Here is a 20788-nt window from a genome sequence, read left to right as displayed (position 1 = left end):
GATTTGAACCTCCATTGACTGTCCACCCATCATTCCTCGACGGACTGCTACATTTTCTTTGGCCCCTCCTTGGCCAGGGTTTGGGCCGAATGGACCTGGACACGCTTTACATGCCGACAATAATCAAACGTGTGACAGTCGGTCTTAATGTCCCAACCACCGCTGGTGAATACCTTAAAGTTTACTGCACTGGTAGTCCCAGCTTGCCTTTCCCTGAACCGACCAAATTTGACTTTTTTGCCACCCAAGAGGGCTCCACAGAGCCCATTATTACAATGGAGGGTCTGGTAATGACCCCCCTCAGAAATCCAGACACTCACCGTGAAGACACTCGCAAATTGTGCTATAAGATTGGTTGGCATCCCTTGGCGGAGGTTGAAAACGCCGTTGAAGGAGAGATTCAAGATCGCAATGGCCCTGCAGTATCTGATAGCCATACTTATACCTACGGGGATACAAACACGAATGGAAACACAGAGCAGAAAGACAACGCGCACGCGAGTGGGAATGCTATCATACCCAAGCACGATCTATTCATCACCCACTTTGGCAAAGCCGATGGTATCGCTGATAAATTGAGGAATGCACTGTCCGACGAATCTGGCTGGCAGGTTTATATCCGAACCTTTGGTGAAATGGACTTCTCTCAAAAGTATCTTGTTCTACTTCAGATTGGAGCTAGCTCTCTACGATACCTGGCCGAGGATATATTTAAGGAGCTCAAGAAGGCGCTGTTCAATGCTCGAACTGTGCTCTGGGTCTACCGGACTGATTCTCCCGATGCTCAAATGACAGTCGGCTTGACTCGAACCTTGCGCTCGGAGACCATGGCCAGGATAGCTACTCTCGGGTTGGCTCCTGAGGACATCAAATATCCCGAGAAGCCTATTCAGGCAGCCATTAGTGCTCTATGGCCCACCAATGGGACCCAGCCATCAAAGGATCTCGAGTTCAAGGCCAAAGGCTTGGAGCTATTTGTCCAACGCGTAGTGGAAGATGATGCTGCTAATAGTTTTGTCCACAATGAGACCCACGACATGACAATCTCAACCCAGCCATTCAATCAACCGGGGCGACGCTTCAAGATCCAGATCGGCAATCCAGGTGCTCTAGATTCCCTCTACTTTGTAGACGACAATCCCCTACCACTAGGCGAGAACCAGATCGAGCTTCAAATCAAAGCAATCGGTCTTAACTTCAAAGACATTGTGGCCTCTATGGGCCAGCTTGCACAGCCCTATCTTGGAATTGAATGCAGTGGTGTTATTTCCAGTGTAGGATCAAATGTGAAGAATTTCAAGGTTGGTCAAAGAGTCATGGCCATGCTAGAGGGCTGTTTCTCGACCTACGCACGATGCCCTGCGACCAGCGCTGCGGAAATCCCAGCCGACATGTCATTTGAGGTCGCAGCCACAGTGCCAGTTGTATTCTGTACTGCGTACTACTCTCTATTTGACCTAGGTCAACTACAACCCGGCGAGCGGGTTTTAATCCACGCTGGTGCTGGTGGTGTCGGTCAAGCCGCCATAATGCTAGCGCAGATGATCGGCGCAGACATCTTTGTTACAGTCGGAAGACTCGAAAAGAAACAGTTCTTAATGAACCAATACGGTATTCCCGAAGACCGTATCTTCTATAGTCGTGATGCATCTTTTGCTCGCAGCATCCGCAGAGCCACTGGTGAGGTTGGCGTGGACGTCATCGTGAACTCACTAGCAGGTGATCTTTTGCGCGAGACTTGGGAGTGCCTTGCACCGTTCGGACGATTTGTCGAGATTGGCAAGGCTGATATCACGAAGAATACTCGCCTTGATATGCAACCTTTTGAGCATAACGTCACATTCTCGTCGGTTGATCTCACTAAGGTTGGCAAGTTCAAGCCGCAGGTGATGAAGCGCCTCCTGGGTGACGTTTGTCGGTTGATTGGTGAGGGATCGGTGCATCCCGTCCTACCACTTTCGACTTACCCGATTTCTGATATCGAGAAGGCATTCCGTGCTCTACAGATCGGCAAGAGTATGGGTAAGATTGTGGTGGTTCCCCATGAAGGTGACCAAGTCAAGGTAAACAAAAACACATCCGCAAATAGATGTTCTAAGTCTAATCATTAATTCTTCAGGCTGTGGCTCCTAAGACTAGTCCAACTCTCCTACGAGCTGATGCATCGTACATCTTGATTGGTGGTACTGGCGGTCTAGGCCGAAGCATCGCCAAGTGGATGTCCTCGAAGGGCGCAAAGAACATTGTTCTTGTGTCTCGTCGAGCCGCGATTAATGACAGGGTTCAAGCTTTGATTAATATCTTAGCTCCCTTGGGAGTGCGTATTGTCGTCAAGGCTTGCGATGTCAGCAGCCCGGAGTCTGTCGAGGCTCTGGTTAACGAAGAAATGAAAGACCTTCCCCCTATACGTGGAGTTATTCACGGTACGATGGTGCTTCGTGTAAGCTTTCTGCTATAAGGACTTATTTACATTATCTATCCCCAATTACTGACCCTACTTAGGACATGCTCTTCGAAAACATGTCTCTTGAAGACTTCACGGCCGTAGCATGCAACAAGGTAGAAGGAGCTTGGAATCTGCATAACACGCTGATCAATTCACCACTGGATTTCTTCATTGCCCTATCATCGGTAGCCGGCATCGTCGGCAATCGCGGACAGGCAGCATACTCCGCAGCAAATGCATTCCTGGATGGATTCATAGAATACCGCAAATCCCTTGGCCTTCCAGGAACATCAATCGACCTAGCTGCAGTCAGCGACGTCGGCTACCTAGCCGATACCGACGCCCAGCGGCGCCAGGAAGTAATGAAGAATATCGGCGGGCAGACCATCGACGAGTCGGAAGTCCTGGCGCTGATAGCAGCCGCTCTAACCGGTGATCTCGACCAGTCCTGCTCTGGGCAGTGCATCACAGGACTGCGACTGGATTCACTCGAGAACAACTTCTGGGTCCAGGACGCGAGATTCAGCGTGCTATATGAGGCTGCCAAGCGCACACTGGGAAGCAGCTCACAGAGTGATGGCCCGTCTGTGCCGCTGCATGTCACTTTGTCGGCTGCGTCATCTAGGGAGGAGGCTTTGAAAGTGTGCTACGAGGCGCTGGCTGCCAAGTTAGCACAGGTGCTTGTTCTCTCCTTGGAAGATATGGATCCCTCAATTACAGTGGTTTCGTTGGGTCTTGACTCGCTGGTGGCTATTGAGATCCGTAACTGGATTGCCCGTGAGGCTAATGCCAATGTGCAGGTTCTGGAGTTGTTGTCTGGTGGTAGTTTGATGGCCTTGGCTGAGATTATCCTCAACAAATCTCAGGCCTATACTCGCACTGAGTAAAAATATGGTAGTATGGAGTAGTGCGGCGGTATACGAGCCGTTAGATTTTATGTACATTTTATATGTTTGTGTCCTGATTATTAGCATATCAGCAGATTGTTTTCATTTGAGACTTCTAAGCCGCGCCATTTCTCTCTGTTACACTACACAGGCCGGATGTACTCCGTACAACATTAACTATTATGATGTACAACATCGATCGTAGCTGCGTGTTCCCAATACCAATGTTAAGGGTACTGTATCCGATCAGGATACCAAGGATGTCACTAAGGCTATGATCGGGTATATTACTATGTGACTTGGTAGGAGTGATCTCTAGACTGATTCGTGTTGCTTGATTGTAACAGATTTAAATGTAGGTATGGCTATATTTTGTATTGTAGACATAGGCAGGTATAGATGCTAAATAGCAATGCCACTTTTGGTAGCAGGAACTTGAGCTGAGAGAACCAAAACTAAAGGATTGTCAGCGGTAATGGTAACATGTTATTTGTCCAGATGAGGTGTAGGCTTTGTAGGGCAGTTGACATATATTAGGAATTTGCTGCCATTCATCTCTTTCTGGGGATGGCCCTGCAGAATTGCATGCTAGAAGAGCCCAAAGAGAACCGGAAAGAACTATAATAGACCCAGTTCATGCCATATTATAGGCTTGATTCCACATAGAGGTGAAGTAAAAAAGAACGCACTAGCTCGGGAAATGGACGGAAAGAATGGACAAATCAAATGTGCCTTCTTGAATTCGAGAAAACGTAAAACCGTTAATAAGGATGAGATGAAGAACGAAACCGAACTCCGGGATCAAACACCCCAGAAAACCATTATTGAGAGACCGATGTCAGAAACTCCTTGTTGATGCTAAAGGATTCGACTGTGAAAGGGGAAAAACAAGGGGAAAACGCTCTCTTCATAACTCCCATCCAGAAATGCCCATGCAGATGAGAAAACAAAAAGGTCCAGACGGAAACCCATCACATATCATGCGCCGATGGACCAATGGACATTATAAAAGAAAAAATCACAACGAAAAAGACAGCTAGAGATCTATGCTCAGCGTAGGGCTCATGCATCACTCGTGTGAACCAGCAGATTTATAGCCGAGTGGAGTTCTCAGCAACTGACACGGCAACTGACACAGCTGCGCCGAGAATGGCGCTTTCAGGCGCCGGGTTGAGACGGATGGAGCATCCGGCACCCGGATACGTTTCCTCGGTCAACTGATCCAGATAGTTCTGGCAGGTAGCACGGAAGCCGGGATACTTGTTGATGACGGCGCCGTCGCAGGCGATGGAAAGGTTCTTATCCGAGTGTCCGCTCTCGATGACGGTGATTGCGGGGGATTCCTTAACGAGAGAGTGGACGGTGGATAGGGGTGCGGGGAATTCCACCTCGTTACGGAGGCACCACATGCTGTGGATGGCTGTCGCCAGGTATCCAGCGGCACGGCGGGAGACTGTCTGAGAGATGCGGCGCATGAATCGCAGGTCTTCAACGGAGGGTTGGTTGTGGAAGGTATGATGCTTTTGCAGGAGGGCGGCGGAGGTAGAAAGGGAGGTGGAGGAGTCACCCTCGAGGCAGGCGACGATGCTTGTGTCGAAGGAATAGGGTTCACGCATGGAGTGTGGTAGCTCGCCGCCGAATAGGCGGGCGGTTTCGGTTGCCTCGACAATGATCAGACGCACAATCTCGCCCAGGTACCGACCTGTGATCATGTACTCGAGGGGCTGGTAGTCGGGACGCAGATGCGTGCGGTTCAGTATGTCATCCCACCGTGTCATAGGCAGCACGCCTCCGCCAAACATACTCATCTCGGTGTTGATGAGAACATGCTTGGCGTGGTCGAACCAGCCCTCCGGACGGACTCCAAACTTGGACGTTCCAATCTCGTGCACCGGGAAGTGAATCGCCATGTTGGTACCGGTACCCAAAATGAGAGACATGTGGGTCTTGGGATCGACGTAGGCACGCGATAGCAGAGCCGCCGAGCTGTCGTTCACGATAGCGGCAACTTCTACGTTCAAATTGCGCTTGCGGCATGACTGGATAAGGAGATCACCCAGTTCTTTGCCTACCGTGCCATTGGAGGCCTTGAAGCCCTTACCCATTTCGATCACCAACCCGCTGCTGTGCGACGTCTGTTCAATGGGGAAAGACCAGGACAATCCCATCGCCAGTGGTACATCACCACGCCCGTAGTCTGTTCCAACTTCCTGCAGTATGGTCTCAATCTGCCCTGCCATCCAATCGAAAAATTGTGTCCCTTCCAGCATCTTGAGTTGTTCATCAATGTGTACAGATGACACCTTCAAGATGCGCACTTCCTCATCCCGTCCATTCAATTCAATCAAAGCTACGCGAAATGTCGATCCGCCCACGTCCAATGCGAGATATGTGCCCTTTTCCGAGCCAGCGGGAAGCGCAGTATCGTAGGATGGAAGCATGCAGCAGGTGCTAGTCTGTAAACATTCCCGAAACTGTGCGCGTATCTTCTCTGACATGTCGATCATGTTGCGTGTTGACAGCGGCGTCGAGCACGAGGTCTCCACTTCTTCGGCGAAGTCGTCGAGGCTGCGGCGTTTCCAATGGGCGCCGAGGAAGGTCTTTCGGCGGCGTCGCGAGAGGTCGCGGAAGAATGAGGGGAATAGAATCATGTTTTCGAGTGCGGCGACCACGTTATGGAATAGCTCTTGCAATCGGTGTAGCACCTTGACTAGTGGTGCCGACATAGTCGGGGAAGGGAGATGGAGGAGAGGCGAGGTCGCGAACCGGGAGAGAGGGATCGAAGTTCACTATGTTGAAGTATGGATGATCATAAAGCATATGAGATAAAAGAAGAAAGATCTGAAGTTATAACCTTGCAAGGTTTGTGGGGGGCAAGCCGATGTGACACTCCCACTGGAGTTGTGTCTGAGTGGATCGGTGGGAGTGTGGAAGCAATAATCCCCACCGGGAGAAAGTGGAAGGGAGAGAGAAGAAGAGAAGAGAAGAGGGAAAAGAAGGGTGTTGACCCTAAGCATGGATCAACATTGGCCCATTCTTGAGTTGACAGTGTCACCGCGAGTGCAACTGTTTGGGAGAAGCAGCCCTTGCGGTGTCGCAATGCGCATGTGTGTATTGTACTGTAACGGTAATTTATCTCTATGTTATGCAGGTGATAGATAGATTGGATTAATCTACGGAGTGTTGCTCTTATTGTAGAGTCACATTAAAGAATCCATTAAAAATCCATTTTCATACTATACCCTTCATATACAATTTATATCCATATGTACCACCTGTACTAGATGCTAGGTGGAGTGGAGTTACATGGCTTCATAATACATTATTTTATAGGAGCACCAGAATAGTGTGATAATATTAATAGTCAGTATTAATAGACAGTTATAGTGTACAGATTAAATATATTTCAAGCTCACATACGGAGTACAATAACAAGTATTCCAAATTATTTAGAATATCATAAAGAATATAATAAATATAATACGGAGCACAGGCATTCCTAATGTACCCATACATACTCAATGACCCCCTTGAGTGCAACGGTGGTAGTCGGCCCAACTGGGAGGGGGACCGTTACATGTGGAACTAAATCTTCTACTTAACTCACCTCTCTTCTTTTATTTCCCATTGGAAATCATCTCTCTAGCTTATTTTCGCCCTTTTTGTACGTCTTGGCAATCTGAATCTGAAACATGCTATCCGATCCAATATCCTAATATGAGCATTCGATTCTGCATTGTAACGTACATCTCATCGGATATGCTTCTCCTTCTTAGTTCCACCTATAATCTTACACTAGAACTATAAAATCATGATGTATTTAATACTTTGATGTATCGAACTAGACTTTGCCCCTGTCACCCTGTCACGGCAGGTAACAGGGTCCTCCCTTTGAGCCTCATCAACCGCGTAGCGTTGAATATGCTATGCTGTCCACGACCCCGGGGGTGTCAACCACCTACCACTATTAATCCCGATGATACCTTCCAAGGCCTCAAAAGGATCAACATTCCGGCTTGTTTCACATCTCCAAATCTGACTTTGCTGGCGATGTTCCAGTAAACTGCCATGACATCACCTGTGTTGCAATCATCACATCATACCTAGTAAAGCAAAAGCCAGACCTCGGGAGGCAACCTAGTGATGGACAAACTCAGTATTCTCTTGGTGCCATCTTTAGGACTCAACAAAGTTGTGATTATGTCAGTCGAGGAGATACAGGACAAGAAAGGCAACGATATCATTGAAGGTGACTTCGTCTACACCAAGTTCAGAGGCGGGTCACATGAGGGCAAGGTAGGATTCCTTGTATCCACGGCAAATATTCCCTCTTAGAGTCCTACGGCACAAATTGACCGGTCAGCAGGTCGAAACGATCGTCAAGGATCAAGCCAGTGCCCAACATGGGGGCGTAGCGAGCTACCCTAAGGCAAGTCCACCATCAGCGAGACAATACTTTTCATTATTCTAGGAGAGCAGTCCCATCCATGGTTTCCCATGTAGTTAAACTTTGTTCTTGACTAACTCCGCAATCTGGGCATGTTGTAGGTCATCTACACCGATCAGCATGGCCATCGAGTCGCTCACCATCCGAACACTGTAACAAAGCAAAATAAAATAATACCTGATTGATTAGGGATATACAGTTCGCGTAAAAAGAATAACTCTGGCACAGTTGACGCTCTGCACGCAAGAATTGCATGGTTTCTTGATAGCCCCTAGAACAACAATGAGCCCCCACAATGTCTTACCATGTCTATAATCAATGGCTATATACCGATCCTATATGGTCCATTCATTCTAATATTTGTGAACAATGTCTTTCTCCGCATCTTTGACCCTGCAGAGTATCGCAGTCACAGATGTCTCCGAGACACCCTTTATGCCTCAAGACAACGTTGCCTACATTATCCCGCCGTTCCTTGTGTGCCTTTCAGCTCCCACTAGTGACATCTGATTTTCATTGTTCTATCCCTTTTTCTCTAGTGGTAGTATGCCACAGTTGGCATATGTTCTGCCTGGCTGTAGATAAAAAGAAAAGTATATCAACGATGCATCAGTCCATCATTCCATCTTCTTTCTCATCCCACGTTTAGCGGTGAATTTCGACCCCCAAACTCAGAAGCGCAATACTCAATACCGCATTTCGACAAACACTCCGCTGATTGGTCATGTCTGACGCTATTACTGACCAACCACCGGGGGAACTGCCCCCACCATTGAAGTATGACAACCTCCAGACAACAGGGGCCATGAGGGCTTCATGGATAAGGAATCCCAACCAAAACTGTCCAATTGGCGCCTCACGGCTCACAATGCAAAACATGATAGAATCGGGATGGGGAATCCGGCACCAAAAACGACACTTTCCACCCGACCAAATCTACGAAGAAACCGTCGAACTGGGGCTTTCGGGAGAAAAGCTCTACCGCAAGATCGTACTATGGAAATCCGGAGTATCGCACGGACAGTACTGGGTGAATGACAACATGTTACAAACAGGGCCAGGCGTAATTTTCGCCATGGATAGCTTCCGGCCTGACTCGGCATATTGGGCGCAAATTGCGCAGGCAGTTTACCAAGATGAACATCCTATCGAGGATCTGAAGTATGTCTTCCAGTGTAATATCATTAACCCTGAGACTATGCTATTTGTGCAGAAGAGCCTCTATGTTGCAGCGAATGGTCTTGGCTGGCCAGATGATAGACTGCGTGTCTGGGAGCAGGATACCGCTGAATATCAGGCTCTGCTGGGTACGAGGCTTGCCAAAGGTGTGGCGTATTTGGTCCTGGGGGCTTTCCCGCGAGGAACGAGACGCATTGCGAGGATCGTGACTTGGGGAGGTCGTTATATACCCTACATACAGATGCGGTTTGATATTGAGAAGGTTTGATTTGGGGGATGGGTTTGGGGATTGGTAGAATCTTTTGCTTGTTGTTGCAACAGTGTTCTTATTTTAGGCAGGGGTAGTTCATATGTAGGCAAGATCATAGTAATGGAATATATCACTTTGCCCTGAATTATGATGGACCCATTCTTCCATTACGAGAACCAACCATGGCCGCTCAAGCTTACTGTAGTACTAAGTATCAACAGACAGCATTATGAAGCACCGACCACTACCTATAGTGCAACCGATGAGGGATTTTTATAGGGTGGGTTTGGCTATTGAATCTAATTATTGGAATCAGCATTGGTGACTGACTGTATACGAAAGCTAAAAGTCCATTCTCGGTCTGTATTGCAGATCTCCCGGCTTGCTGTAAAACTTTGTATACCTCCGCTTCACAAGACACTATATCCCGTGGTACTGACGTCGTTCCCTTTGCGACGGCAGTGTATCCGTGCATGGCTCAAATCAGCTTGAAAAGTGCACCGTATGGTCGCACATCTGGACATGGCAATTATGCTTGGATCTTGGTATAGAACAGAGAGGACCACGAGCAACCCCAGTCGTGAGATAGGAGTACTAGGTTCTTCGTAGATGCTGGTGTGAGGTGTGACGGTGCTAGTCTTGTGGTTCAACGCGGCGCCAACGTCTTGCTCAAAACTAATCCACTTGTGTAGCGGATTGATATATTTGATGTCATGTTCAGCGTCTGACTTGGTGCTTCCAGGACCTCCTTTTAGACGCGGCCGATATTCTCTTCTCCGTCATTTGTGTTGTTTTCTCGGATTGTCCGTCCCAAGGTATTCCTGGACAATAGCGGAGCAGACGAGACCTTGTGCGTTGCATCGATCTTCTCGCTGGCTCCCCGGGTATTTCGTACAAATCAGCCAAGTCATCACCAATTTCAGTGGGCTCCGACTCAATACGAGAAAGGTTTCGACCGAGGTTTTGTGAGGTAGGGGATTCTAGAGTCACAATCTCGACCCGAAGGCATAACCCATTCGCGCATCGCATCCAACCCGGCTAAAAAGACAAGCAAGCGTGAACGGCCCTCTCTTGATTGTAGTTACCCGTAGAAGGAGTTGTAAAGCTCTTGCTGCCAAGCTTAGGAACGAACATAGTCCCATTGGTCAAAGCGAGATGGCGTGTCGATAAGTTGTGGCAATGGCGGATCCCTGGTCGTCTTTTGCTTCTCTTTTGGCTGCTGTTTGGTGTAAGAAGAGGAAAGAGAAGCTTGTGATTTGGAATACTCCAGGGCTGTCAAACTGTCAGACGGTCACCCATTGTGCCAAGTTTGGCAGTGACGACAAGAAGGAAGGCGCGACAATTGAAAATCACCTGGGCACTCGCTTTTTTTCTTACATATAAGCATCTAAGATGTCGGGGTACTACGATATATTGACAACCTTGATTCTTCGACTCTGACATCGCTCTCCGACGCACAGGTGAACGCCGAATATGTTGCATACGCCATCGGCCCAGACTTCCACAGTACGGTCGAGGGTTCGCGTGTCTACCCGGCGCTGGAGTTGATGATTTGCACACCGGCTCTGTTTCAGCAGGGATATGAACGTAGGTTTATTCGCACGTTGTGCACACACAGAGGCGATTCCGCTTATGTGCCTACAACGATGGTCTACTCAACCTTCGAGATAGTCCAGCCCATGGTTGGTACCAACGCCTCGGCTATCTTGAGCGACTTGCGCGGCGTCCGCGTCAGTGATGTCAACCTCCAGTCGGCTTGCGCTGCGAAGCCCGCTTGGATTTATACTCACGAGGGTGTCATGTACAACCCCCTTGCGTGGGCGCTGGCCATTGACGAAATCATGCATGATGGCCCCGCGCATCTATCTTGGCTCGATCTTGAGCATGTTTGTCGGCAGGCATTGCCGCCAGCCCTATAGCTGAAGGAACTGTTTGGGACTGAGAGCTTATTGCGGGTGCGGAAGTGGTAGTTGACTTGCCTCATACCCTGGCCGAACCACCCATCAAGGAGTAGGCGTCTCGGGAGTAAGATAGAATGCAGAGAACAAAACACAGCAATTTAATTCAAAAATGGTTCGTGGGGTTAAGGTGTATTTTGTGGCTTAAGATCAGAAGCGAACTGGAAAACTGTAAATATGTACAGATAAAATCTCTAATATAAGGATTTTCTGCCGATCATCAAGTCTGATGGAGCAGCGGGAATAGGAGAAACCCCTGACAACTCTACTCCGTATCCTTGACCAGGTTCGGATAGAATGCCAAGATGTCCCCCTGGACGATCTACTCCGTACTGTCAATCAAATCGGTGAAAATGGCCGGAGAAAATCCGATTGTATGGCGTTTCAGGCAAAGTAGACCGACTCCGACATGCAGGCCACGCCATCATACCAGTTTTAGCCAACAGAGACTGAATAAATGGACATACATATCCACGTCGGAAAAAAATATACGAGAGGAGAAGAACTCCGCTGTGGACGAGATGTAGTCCTTTTTGAAGACCTTATAGGGCAATGGCACATGTCTTCTCCACCCAAAACAAATGCCAAGACATTTCATTACGTTGCTCGGCGCCCTTTTCTTCTTTCTTTGGCTTCTCTTGGGCTTCTCTCGGCAGTTTTTCGTTTCTTAATTTTCCTAATTTTAATTAAATGGCTTTTATATCCTCTTAATTGCCTAGCGCTGTCGTTCGCCCCCCGCTCTTACTGATCTGACGACGACCGTCTGAATGTTTTGGTGTCTAGCATCGGCTCTTATGTAGCGATCTTCTTCGCTCCCATTCATTCCTTTTTTTACCTTCGTTTTATTTAATAAGGGAAGATCTACTCTTCCTAGCCATTCTTTAAAAGTTAACCATGTTTTGGGCTGCATTACTTCTGTTATCGGGTAATGCTGTTGCAGAGCGTCATGACTCGGATTTGATGTCTTTTGTGACGGTGGGTTGAACTTTGACATTGTTGGAATCGAGCGGTTCTAATAGCCAAAATCCAGCTTCCTGAGGTCCGAGCCTTAAAATGGGAGATTGAATACTACGACCGCGAGCGGTTGGCCCCCGGATACTGGTTCGTTGCGCCATACGGGCAAATCTCCCCAGATCAACCTACCCTGAAATATCAACAATACCAAGTCGGACCCTACATTTACGACTACAGTGGCGTATGTCTTGGCTCCGAACCCCGGTCAAAAAGCACCAGCTGACTTGCTTCTGGCGTAACAGGTCCTTATCTGGGCTGGAGCACCCTTGTACGACAATCATAATGTCTTCGATTTCAAGCCCGTATACAACATCGATGACGACCCTTATCTGTCCTTCATTGTGGGATGGGAATACGACAATTCCAAGAAGGGCCACGGCGCGATTGTGAACAACCATTATGAGGTGGAAAAAGAGGTCCAGGCTCTCAGCGATGTCCATGATTTCAACATGCACGAATTCAACATTATGGATGGTGGAAAAACTGCCCTAGCTTGCACATATAATTCCCAGCTCATCAGCCTGACTGATTTCGGACGCCCAACGGAAGAGAGTTGGGTCACGGTTGGTGGGTTTGTTGAGGTGGATGTCGAAACCAGCGAGGTTCTGGTCCAGTGGGATTCATTTGACAAGATTGCTCTGCATGAGTCGAACATGTTCCATTCCTCAGATCAGCCAGCTGAATCGCCCGGTTGGGATTACGTACATATCAATGCAGTCGACAAGAACAAGGCCGGTGACTACCTGATCTCATTACGGTTCACAGATACCATTTACTTGATTTCTGGCAAGGATGGAAACGTCTTGTGGCGCTTGGGTGGACAGGAAAGCGACTTCGAGCAGGACTTCACCTTCTCCAAGCAGCACGATGTCAAATTTGTCTCGTCGGACGGCACTCGCCACGTTATCTCGTTCCTGAACAATGCCTCCGACGAACGTGGCTCCGACGAGAGGATCTCCTCCGTTTTGTTCGTTGAGCTAGACACAAATGTTGTCCCTATGACGGCAAAGGTGATTAAGCGGATTAATCGCCCCGATGGTAGTCTCACCCGACTCCGTGGTAGCGCTCGCCCCCTTCCCAACGGCAACGTCTTTATCGGATGGAGCGAGCGTGGTTACTCAAGTGAGCACGCATCGAACGGCGACCTTCTAATGACCGCCCAGTTTGCATCAGACCGGTACTCAACCTACCGCTCTTACAAGGGCGAGTTCACTGGTCGCCCCACGACGCCTCCCGACCTGGTCGCATCCGCCTACGGTACCCACGGCGAGGATATGACGACCATCATCCACGTCAGCTGGAACGGCGCGACCGATGTCGTTCAGTGGAAGTTCTACGCACAGGCCTACGACCGCGGCCAGTCCGTGCTCATCGGCACCGCCAACAAAACCGACTTCGAGACCATGTTCATCACCGATGGCTATATGGACTTTGTTTCCGCAGAAGCCATCGATGCCGAGGGTAATGTCATGCACACTTCTAAAATCATGCGCACTGGCACCCCACCCAACTGGAAAGCGGCCGGCTGGGCCGGTTCTGACTCCGGCCCTAGTCCTGATGACCCTTCAATCATCGTCGCTGCCAATGATAACACGGATTCTGTTCCTTCCGCTGACAGCACCGGCGGTAAAGCGGCCGAAGTGATCAACAATGGTACCTCCATTGGCTCCGGTGACCGCTTAAGCGCCCAATACGCTGACGCGAAGGAGGTCGCGAGGGCTGTCTACAAGGCCTACGAGGTTATCCGCGGAATCGGTGGTCTCCTCATCTTCTTCCTTGTATCTGGCACTTTGGGCGGAGCTGGATTCGCCCTCTGGCGGCATATCCGCGCCCGTCGCATCGGCCGCTACCAGCACGTCCCCTCTGAGGAGGGTCTCCCCGTGGAAGAAATACACCTCACTTCCAACCCGCGGTCTTGAATGTTTTGACATTTTTTTGTCGCTTCTAATCTTCCATGATTAGCACTACATCTTGCCTCGTTTCGCATTTGCATTATTTCGAATCTTTACCCGCGAACATTACCAAACCGGGCTTGCGAATTTGAACCCCCAAGGACCGCGAAGCGAACAGAAAAAAAAGAGAGGGCTAGCTGAGGCCATTTGGTATATACCATTCTGGCCATGATCGTTCCATGCATATCATACCCCCCATCTGGCGTTATTTTCATTCCGTTCTTGCCATATATATCCTCAGGCTGTGCTTGAGTGACGTTTCTGCATATATCTGGGTTGTTTACATACTGTTTTTCCTTGGGGACTCGAACTGACTTCTGTACTTTTTTTCTTTTTGTTCTATGTAATATCACAACCGGCATGTACATTCGGGTTGATTTCATTTCTTTTTACGAAACCCATGTCTCTTTATATAGTGTGAGCCTCAAAATCAAGTTACATATCATCCTGGTATCCCGTTCTTTGTCCAAGGTCCACACCGCAGGTACATGATCATCACACATATGCGACTTCTTCCCTTGGGGTGAATGGGAAATGTGCTGGTAGAGCAGATGCGAGAGATAATTATGGATAGGCTCATATGGAGTACACCTACGTATACAACTAAATCAGAGAGAAGAGTTCATAAAATGAAACATGTGGCGCGGCATGAGGCTGATGACGTATGTTCCTAATTCGGGAGGCCGCGTCATTATTTGCACTCGCGCGGATACAAAACTGATCTATGTGGCATTAAGTTTAATTTGTAGATATGTTAGCTGTCAGGAGCAAAGCATGAACCCCTATGCCCTGATTATGAAGTATAATACATTGAATATATAGAACACGAAGAGCCATGAACTAAAACTTAACAATCTGACCCTTTGCAAACCCAAGCCGAGCCAAAATACCCATTTGGGATCGCGATCCAACCAAAGAATCCTCCATAGCAGGAGGTCCGCAAACAAAGACCTTCGCATCACCATCGGCCTTTACAACATCCCGCAACAGCTCCTCAGTAACATACCCCTTCCTGAAGCCATCATTCTGTCCCTCAGGGTGACTAACTGTGTAAATATAGTCAAAGCGACCCGGGAAGCGCGTCTTGAAGCTCTCCAGCTCTTCTCGTAGAAGCAGATCCTGCTCAGTATTGACGCCGAAGACGAGGTTGATTTTAGTTTTGTCGGCTGGATTATTGAGAATGCCCTGCGCAAGCTGGTAGATTGGTGTAATACCGGCCCCGCCTGCTATGAGGTAGACTTGCGGGGATTGGTTCGGTGTCCAGGCGTGTCCTTTGAGTGCCGCCGCGAATGTGAGGGTATCTCCTGGGGCAAGCGAGTGGATGTGGCTGCTCGCTTTGCCGTTTGGGTATTTCTTGATCATGAACTCGATCTGACCTTCTTGATCTGTTGTTCTTTTGTTAGATTATTCTTATGTCGGGGCTTGGGGTTATTGCTCATACTTAGATCGCTGATGGGTGTATATGGGCGTAGTACGGGGAACCAGCGCCCTTCGGGACGGGATATGGTGAGGAGTGCCGCTGTCGCATGTTAGTATATAAGCTTAATGGGAAGTTGTCTATGATTCGCGTCCATACAAGTTAATGTCAATCCGCTTGTGGCGTTCTGGTCCGGAAACTCGAAAACGAGGCGTTTCGTGTTGTGATTTACATCTTTCGTGCTTTTCAGGCGCAAGGTGGTAAATCCAAATCCTGAGAAGACTCTTGGAGGCTCATTTGACTCTGCATTGGCAGTTGACATAAGACGTGACTGGGCACAATAAGCTCCAACGCCTAGTAAAGCGACAACCGTGGCCGACTTTGCTGTTATGGATTGGGGGAGACGAGTTCTGAACATGGTGAAAACGAAATCTTTGAATCATTGCATTAGACCTACATCAACTAGCTTAATATATCACTCTCCCCAATTTCCGTGGTTCACCTCTAGCCCGAGCCCGAACGCCGAGCCCGTGTGTCCAAAGCCCGCAAAAACCGATGAGCCCCGACCCAACATTGAGACAATTTATGATTCCCACGAGAATAGACCTGGGAGCCTCAATATGATCCACAATCGACTGGTCTCATAGAGTTCGGTTTTATCCGGAACCCGATGGGAAGTTGGATCTACTACATGATGGCCTACTACATAATATTTCGTTAGTCTAGATGGTGAAACGACACCATTCAAATCAACTCGCACTAACTTGGCGATATATTGGGAGTTTCATGAATTTGTTTTGAAATAACTAGTCAAATGACTTCATAATCTTAAGTAAATCAGCAAAACAGCCTCGCCAGCGCCAGCGCCGAGCGAAATGAAATATCATGGTATCTGACAGGCTAACGGCGCATACAAAAAAAAAAAAGAATTAAGGAATACATCGAACCAGGCCACCACCTTGTCTCGTCTTTGATGCTGTCATTCTTTCTGAGGAACGGCTTGAGCCTGTTGTACAAAGCTCGCTTTGCCTGTCACTTCGTTGTAGATATTATATCCATAGTCGGCAGCATTAGGCGGGGTATATACTAAAAGAAACTCGTCAATACTCGATTCCCATTTCAATCTTGTGTCAAGCACTTACAGTGAAGAGAGACAGCAACTTGGTCACTGCTCGGGTTATGAACGCGATGTAGCCCGATATCATCCGAGATATAGGCGACGTCATTCATGGTATGCCTCGTATCAGACTTGATCTCCAACGGACCATGAAGATCAGAGTCCAGATTGGGGACCTTGTAGATGGTCTCTTGTAGCGTGCCAGCTAAGACCTTCATGATGCAGTGTGCATTGGCGTGGTCGTGGACGGGGGAGCCTTTCCCGGGGTTCCATACAAGGAGGAGCTGGAATGAGTTAGTCTCTAATTCTCGGGCTCCAATGTTGACTTGATCTAGCTAGGATTAGAATGGAACTTACAATATTTGCTTTTTGGTTAATGTTTTCAATAGCATTTCGGGTGTAATTCTTGCTGGTGTCGTTGTAGAAAAAGCGGGCCCAGTCGTTCGGATCAGAAATATACTTCTGCGCCAACGAGATCAGATATTCGTTGTCCACGTCTGCCGAAGAAATACCGCCACTCTCGCCTAGGTAGATCTTGATGTCTTGTATGAGATCATCGAGGCTGTACTGGGGTTTGTAGTGCTTGTTGCCTAGTGATAGGCTGGTGCCAAGCGGGAGTAAGGGAACGACAGCGGACATTGTGGCGGATGGAAGTTTTGGTGATGTTGGAAGAGTGTATATTGTTGGAAAGTAATGAGAAGTTACAAAGAGGATCCATGGATGAGTTATATCTCTGGAACCAATTCGTATCTGTTTTCCCCTGGATTCTCCCCCGTGCGATCTCAATCACAAAAATGGATCTCAATCGCCGATTGATCCAATGCCTTGCATTCCAGCGCCCCAGACCGATTACAGTCTCGCCTGATGACTAGTAACTACTCAGAGGCCTGAACATGTACTTTTTGACGAGTAATGCATGTTAAACAAAAAGGGAGAAGGTTTGAGAATGCTAGAATCTGTAAAATCCGGCTCTATTCACATTACAGCCGTCTGTATTCCCCTACAAGAATTGAGTAGAACATAAAACAATTTATATATTTTTCAGACTTGACTTTTTAGTTTTTGGATAGATTTCTTTCATCTCGCTCAAGTTTTCAAATCCCAATTCAAAAGACCGTGGATAGGGTAAACTTGACACATATAACGCCATAGCGAGAATATCCAACGCAATAGACATGCAGCTGCGGTTCAACCACCTGGTACTCTCATGTGATTTATGATGTAAGACTCGTAGTCCACCAAATGTACATATGTACATACTAATGTGACTTTGTAACTTTGTAGATCAACGCATCGGCGAACAACTTAAGCATAAAGCAGATCCCTATGCCATTAACTGCGAATGTGAACACACAGATAGTTATCACGGTTATCACCGGATATTCAAGCAAGGCAGACCCAATGCAGGAATAGTCGGTGAGTATCCTGGCCTTATCTCCCGATGTATCATTGTGTGAGTGAAAAGCGCATGGGATTATACTCCATACTATCGGCCTTTTTTACTGTAGAACGAATATGAACTACTTTCGGGTATAACAACGGACAGAATCTGTAATACATTTGATTGATACCATTTTGCAACACTGATGTTACTTCGAGAAACCAGACTTTTTTTATGAACAGGCGTATCTATTTCTATATTCACAAGAAATGCCCGGTTGTCGCACACGATGTTGGTGCTATGCGTGGCTTCCCGAATGGAACACCGGGGGATTCCAACGGACCAATCAAAAGTGATCGACGTCACCGTCGGCGACTCAGAAAAAAACCCCCCAATCAATCGGCGTTTGAGATATCTACGAAATTTAAGAACTCATGTTTGGACCCCTATCGTTATTACGTATCGTTAGCATTTACTTAATTGAGGCCAAGACCTAATGCACAGCTTTCTGCATGACGAGGCCAGCTGATGTTTACCCCAGAAACCGTTAGGTAAAAATTGGCATCGAGCGTAATAAGTTCTTTCTTTTTTCTTCAAATTTATTGAATTCCTATACTGGCTCCCGGGTATAACCGATCTAATTAATATCAAAGTCAGGGATAGCGCTGAAAAACGAAGCATTATAACAAGTTGGATCGATGAATCCCGGGGAAAACTCCGGCGGCATGAAATCATGTCCGTCTGGCATGACTGGAGCAGGATTGGCACCGGAGCTGGGTCTTTCTTGGTCATTAGGCGTTGTGGCTGTCGGGGTGAATCGATGTAGTGGTTCTGCATTCCATTTTTCCATCGAATCCGACAAGACTTCCGCTGCAGAAGATCGAAGAGCATGGTACAAGGACTCGGCCAGTTTCCATGTCCGCTGGGTGCTTTTGAGACAGCCTAGAATGAGTGTGACACGGTTGCAGTGATGGTCGAAACACTCCTCGGAATGACTGGTGGATGTGGCGAGCTGGATGAGTCCGCAAAGGGCCAAGGCGGGGATGATGAAGGGGGTGTGCTTCGAGACGTTTGGACAAACAGATATGGAATCTGAGATCCGCCTCGAGGCCTCTGTTGCTTTGATACTATGGACGAGACGGGTGAATGTTGATGAGAGCTGGCCAGTCAGGCCGGGCCAGAAGCGATCATCTGGCTGAGACTGGGATAATACAGATGGAAGGTCGCTTCGGGGTAGATGTAGGAGCATGGCGGCGTAGGCTATTGTCAAATGTGCTTGAAACATCATTTCGTCAACGTTGCCGTATGAATCAACAATGTCGAGCTTTTTGGGCGGTAGGTGATTGATCCAGCTCACGAGTGCATTTTCGACAGCTTGGAGATGATCGCGGTGACAGTCGCGTAGTCGGTTCAGGACAAGAACCCGGCATAATATTGTCGTGGCCTCGATTCGGTAGCTAAAGGATGAAAAGACAGTATCCTCTGCCGCGAGTATCCTCCGCTTGAACTCGATCATCATACGTGGTTTCGGAATATCACCCCCACAATTGTATGCTGACTCTTCGCAGGGCAAGGCCACCTCCGGCGACACAGTGCTACATCGAAATGTCGTGGTTTTGAGCGGGACTGCCATGAATATATCGGTGACGTATAGTTCCCACCATGTTCGTCTCATGCTTTCGGCTTCAAGAGATCTTTCGGGGTTCGTGGATGAAGCGAATGACCAACGGTTCATGCCAAGCTCCAAAGCAATATCAATGCTATTAGAGAGGGCATCTTGTGCCTCGGCCCATTCATCGCGGGCGTACAGAGCAATAGAATATAGTAGCCAAGCCTGGACCATGGAAGCCGATCGATCAGGGTTTGTCTTCAGCTCAGCAACGACTTGTTCTTTGTATGGCTGGCTCGGAATAGACGCAATATAATGAGACCCCACAAAATGTACAGCTAGCTGTAAGAAGTGAGGGTAATTGTGGTCATGATACAAGGAGCTGGGCACCAAGATCGGATGGGCGACATGGAAATTTTCATAGTACAACCGAGGCAGGCGCTCATCACGTAGCGACACTTTGCTTGCTGGTTCCACAGTTTGCTGAACAGGAGCATTTCCCGAAAGCATCACTGGCCAAGAGACCGGCTCAGTGGGAATATCGAGTCCTGTCTGCCTGCCTGCCTGCGCCGAAGGATTTTCTGGCGTTGTCTGTGCAGGGGCTATTGGCAGAACAGGGATCGTAGACTGATATCGGGTCTAGGATTAATTTAGTAAAAAACTACAAAGACAAATAAGGAGAACTGACATTGACATGGGGTTGCGGGTGGCGTTGATATGGACTCTCAAGTCGTGATTTCCTGCGTCCGCCCCGTCGGGAGGGTAGATATTGGCAGAGTAATCCATTTTGAACACACCGTGAACATGATGGTTTACTGGCGTCACATTTGAGATGCTGCTTTCTGCACTCAGTACAAGCCAGTGAGGCTAGACCGCTTGTTTTTGTTGATCTTGTTGGAGTCATGCTAAGAAATGACAGAATGAAGGGTTGACGTTTCAATCCCCGGGGCTATCGGCGTTTGGCGAGCGGTCAGCCGAGGCATTCCGACAGTTCCAGATTCCAGATCAAAGAAAAATCAATAAAGATTTATTTGGAGTGTTTATTTAAGTAGTAGAACTGTTCTCCCAAAGATAACATAGGACAAATGGAAATATGGACAGATGAACAAATGTAGAATCACTTGCTCAGGT

The 20788-nt window shown here is 48.1% G+C and overlaps 10 protein-coding genes across 10 annotated transcripts; 6 read left to right on the top strand and 4 right to left on the bottom strand.

Moving 5' to 3' along the window:
- Positions 1–110: 110 nt before the first annotated feature.
- Positions 111–3333, top strand: N7471_005882 (uncharacterized protein; the record flags this gene model as incomplete). Its single annotated transcript, XM_057278601.1, has 4 exons — positions 111–1104; positions 1624–2063; positions 2120–2440; positions 2503–3333. 4 exons carry the CDS (start codon positions 111–113, stop codon positions 3331–3333), a joined length of 2586 nt encoding a protein of 861 aa, XP_057138211.1.
- A 1091-nt stretch (positions 3334–4424) lies between these two features.
- Positions 4425–6059, bottom strand: N7471_005881 (putative hexokinase; the record flags this gene model as incomplete). The annotated part of the gene is made up of 1 exon (XM_057278600.1): positions 4425–6059. One exon carries the CDS (start codon positions 6057–6059, stop codon positions 4425–4427), a length of 1635 nt encoding a protein of 544 aa, XP_057138210.1.
- Positions 6060–7476: 1417 nt separating this feature from the next.
- N7471_005880 (uncharacterized protein) lies at positions 7477–7804 on the top strand (the record flags this gene model as incomplete). Its single annotated transcript, XM_057278599.1, has 2 exons — positions 7477–7629; positions 7700–7804. The coding sequence occupies 2 exons, from the start codon at positions 7477–7479 to the stop codon at positions 7802–7804; spliced, it is 258 nt and encodes an 85-aa protein (XP_057138209.1).
- A 700-nt stretch (positions 7805–8504) lies between these two features.
- N7471_005879 (uncharacterized protein) lies at positions 8505–9227 on the top strand (the record flags this gene model as incomplete). Its single annotated transcript, XM_057278598.1, has 1 exon — positions 8505–9227. The coding sequence occupies one exon, from the start codon at positions 8505–8507 to the stop codon at positions 9225–9227; it is 723 nt and encodes a 240-aa protein (XP_057138208.1).
- A 1628-nt stretch (positions 9228–10855) lies between these two features.
- N7471_005878 (putative lipase) lies at positions 10856–11128 on the top strand (the record flags this gene model as incomplete). The annotated part of the gene is made up of 1 exon (XM_057278597.1): positions 10856–11128. The coding sequence occupies one exon, from the start codon at positions 10856–10858 to the stop codon at positions 11126–11128; it is 273 nt and encodes a 90-aa protein (XP_057138207.1).
- A 392-nt stretch (positions 11129–11520) lies between these two features.
- On the top strand, positions 11521–11920 carry N7471_005877 (uncharacterized protein; the record flags this gene model as incomplete). The annotated part of the gene is made up of 2 exons (XM_057278596.1): positions 11521–11690; positions 11887–11920. The coding sequence occupies 2 exons, from the start codon at positions 11521–11523 to the stop codon at positions 11918–11920; spliced, it is 204 nt and encodes a 67-aa protein (XP_057138206.1).
- Positions 11921–12061: 141 nt separating this feature from the next.
- N7471_005876 (uncharacterized protein) lies at positions 12062–14100 on the top strand (the record flags this gene model as incomplete). Its single annotated transcript, XM_057278595.1, has 3 exons — positions 12062–12142; positions 12198–12362; positions 12424–14100. 3 exons carry the CDS (start codon positions 12062–12064, stop codon positions 14098–14100), a joined length of 1923 nt encoding a protein of 640 aa, XP_057138205.1.
- An 873-nt stretch (positions 14101–14973) lies between these two features.
- On the bottom strand, positions 14974–15968 carry N7471_005875 (cytochrome b5 reductase family protein; the record flags this gene model as incomplete). Its single annotated transcript, XM_057278594.1, has 3 exons — positions 14974–15518; positions 15575–15652; positions 15710–15968. 3 exons carry the CDS (start codon positions 15966–15968, stop codon positions 14974–14976), a joined length of 882 nt encoding a protein of 293 aa, XP_057138204.1.
- Positions 15969–16371: 403 nt separating this feature from the next.
- On the bottom strand, positions 16372–17399 carry N7471_005874 (uncharacterized protein; the record flags this gene model as incomplete). Its single annotated transcript, XM_057278593.1, has 3 exons — positions 16372–16636; positions 16693–16951; positions 17025–17399. Coding segments are annotated over 3 exons (741 nt in total), but the record flags the coding sequence as incomplete, so codon positions are not given.
- A 1286-nt stretch (positions 17400–18685) lies between these two features.
- Positions 18686–20167, bottom strand: N7471_005873 (fungal specific transcription factor domain-containing protein; the record flags this gene model as incomplete). The annotated part of the gene is made up of 1 exon (XM_057278592.1): positions 18686–20167. The coding sequence occupies one exon, from the start codon at positions 20165–20167 to the stop codon at positions 18686–18688; it is 1482 nt and encodes a 493-aa protein (XP_057138202.1).
- Positions 20168–20788: the final 621 nt, after the last annotated feature.

Source organism: Penicillium samsonianum (genome assembly GCF_028829775.1).
Source record: "Penicillium samsonianum strain IBT 33392 chromosome Unknown utg000003l_segment0_segment0, whole genome shotgun sequence".
NCBI lineage: Eukaryota > Fungi > Ascomycota > Eurotiomycetes > Eurotiales > Aspergillaceae > Penicillium > Penicillium samsonianum.
The sequence above is the reverse complement of the archived record's forward strand: the minus strand, read 5'-3'. Positions and strand labels throughout refer to the sequence as shown.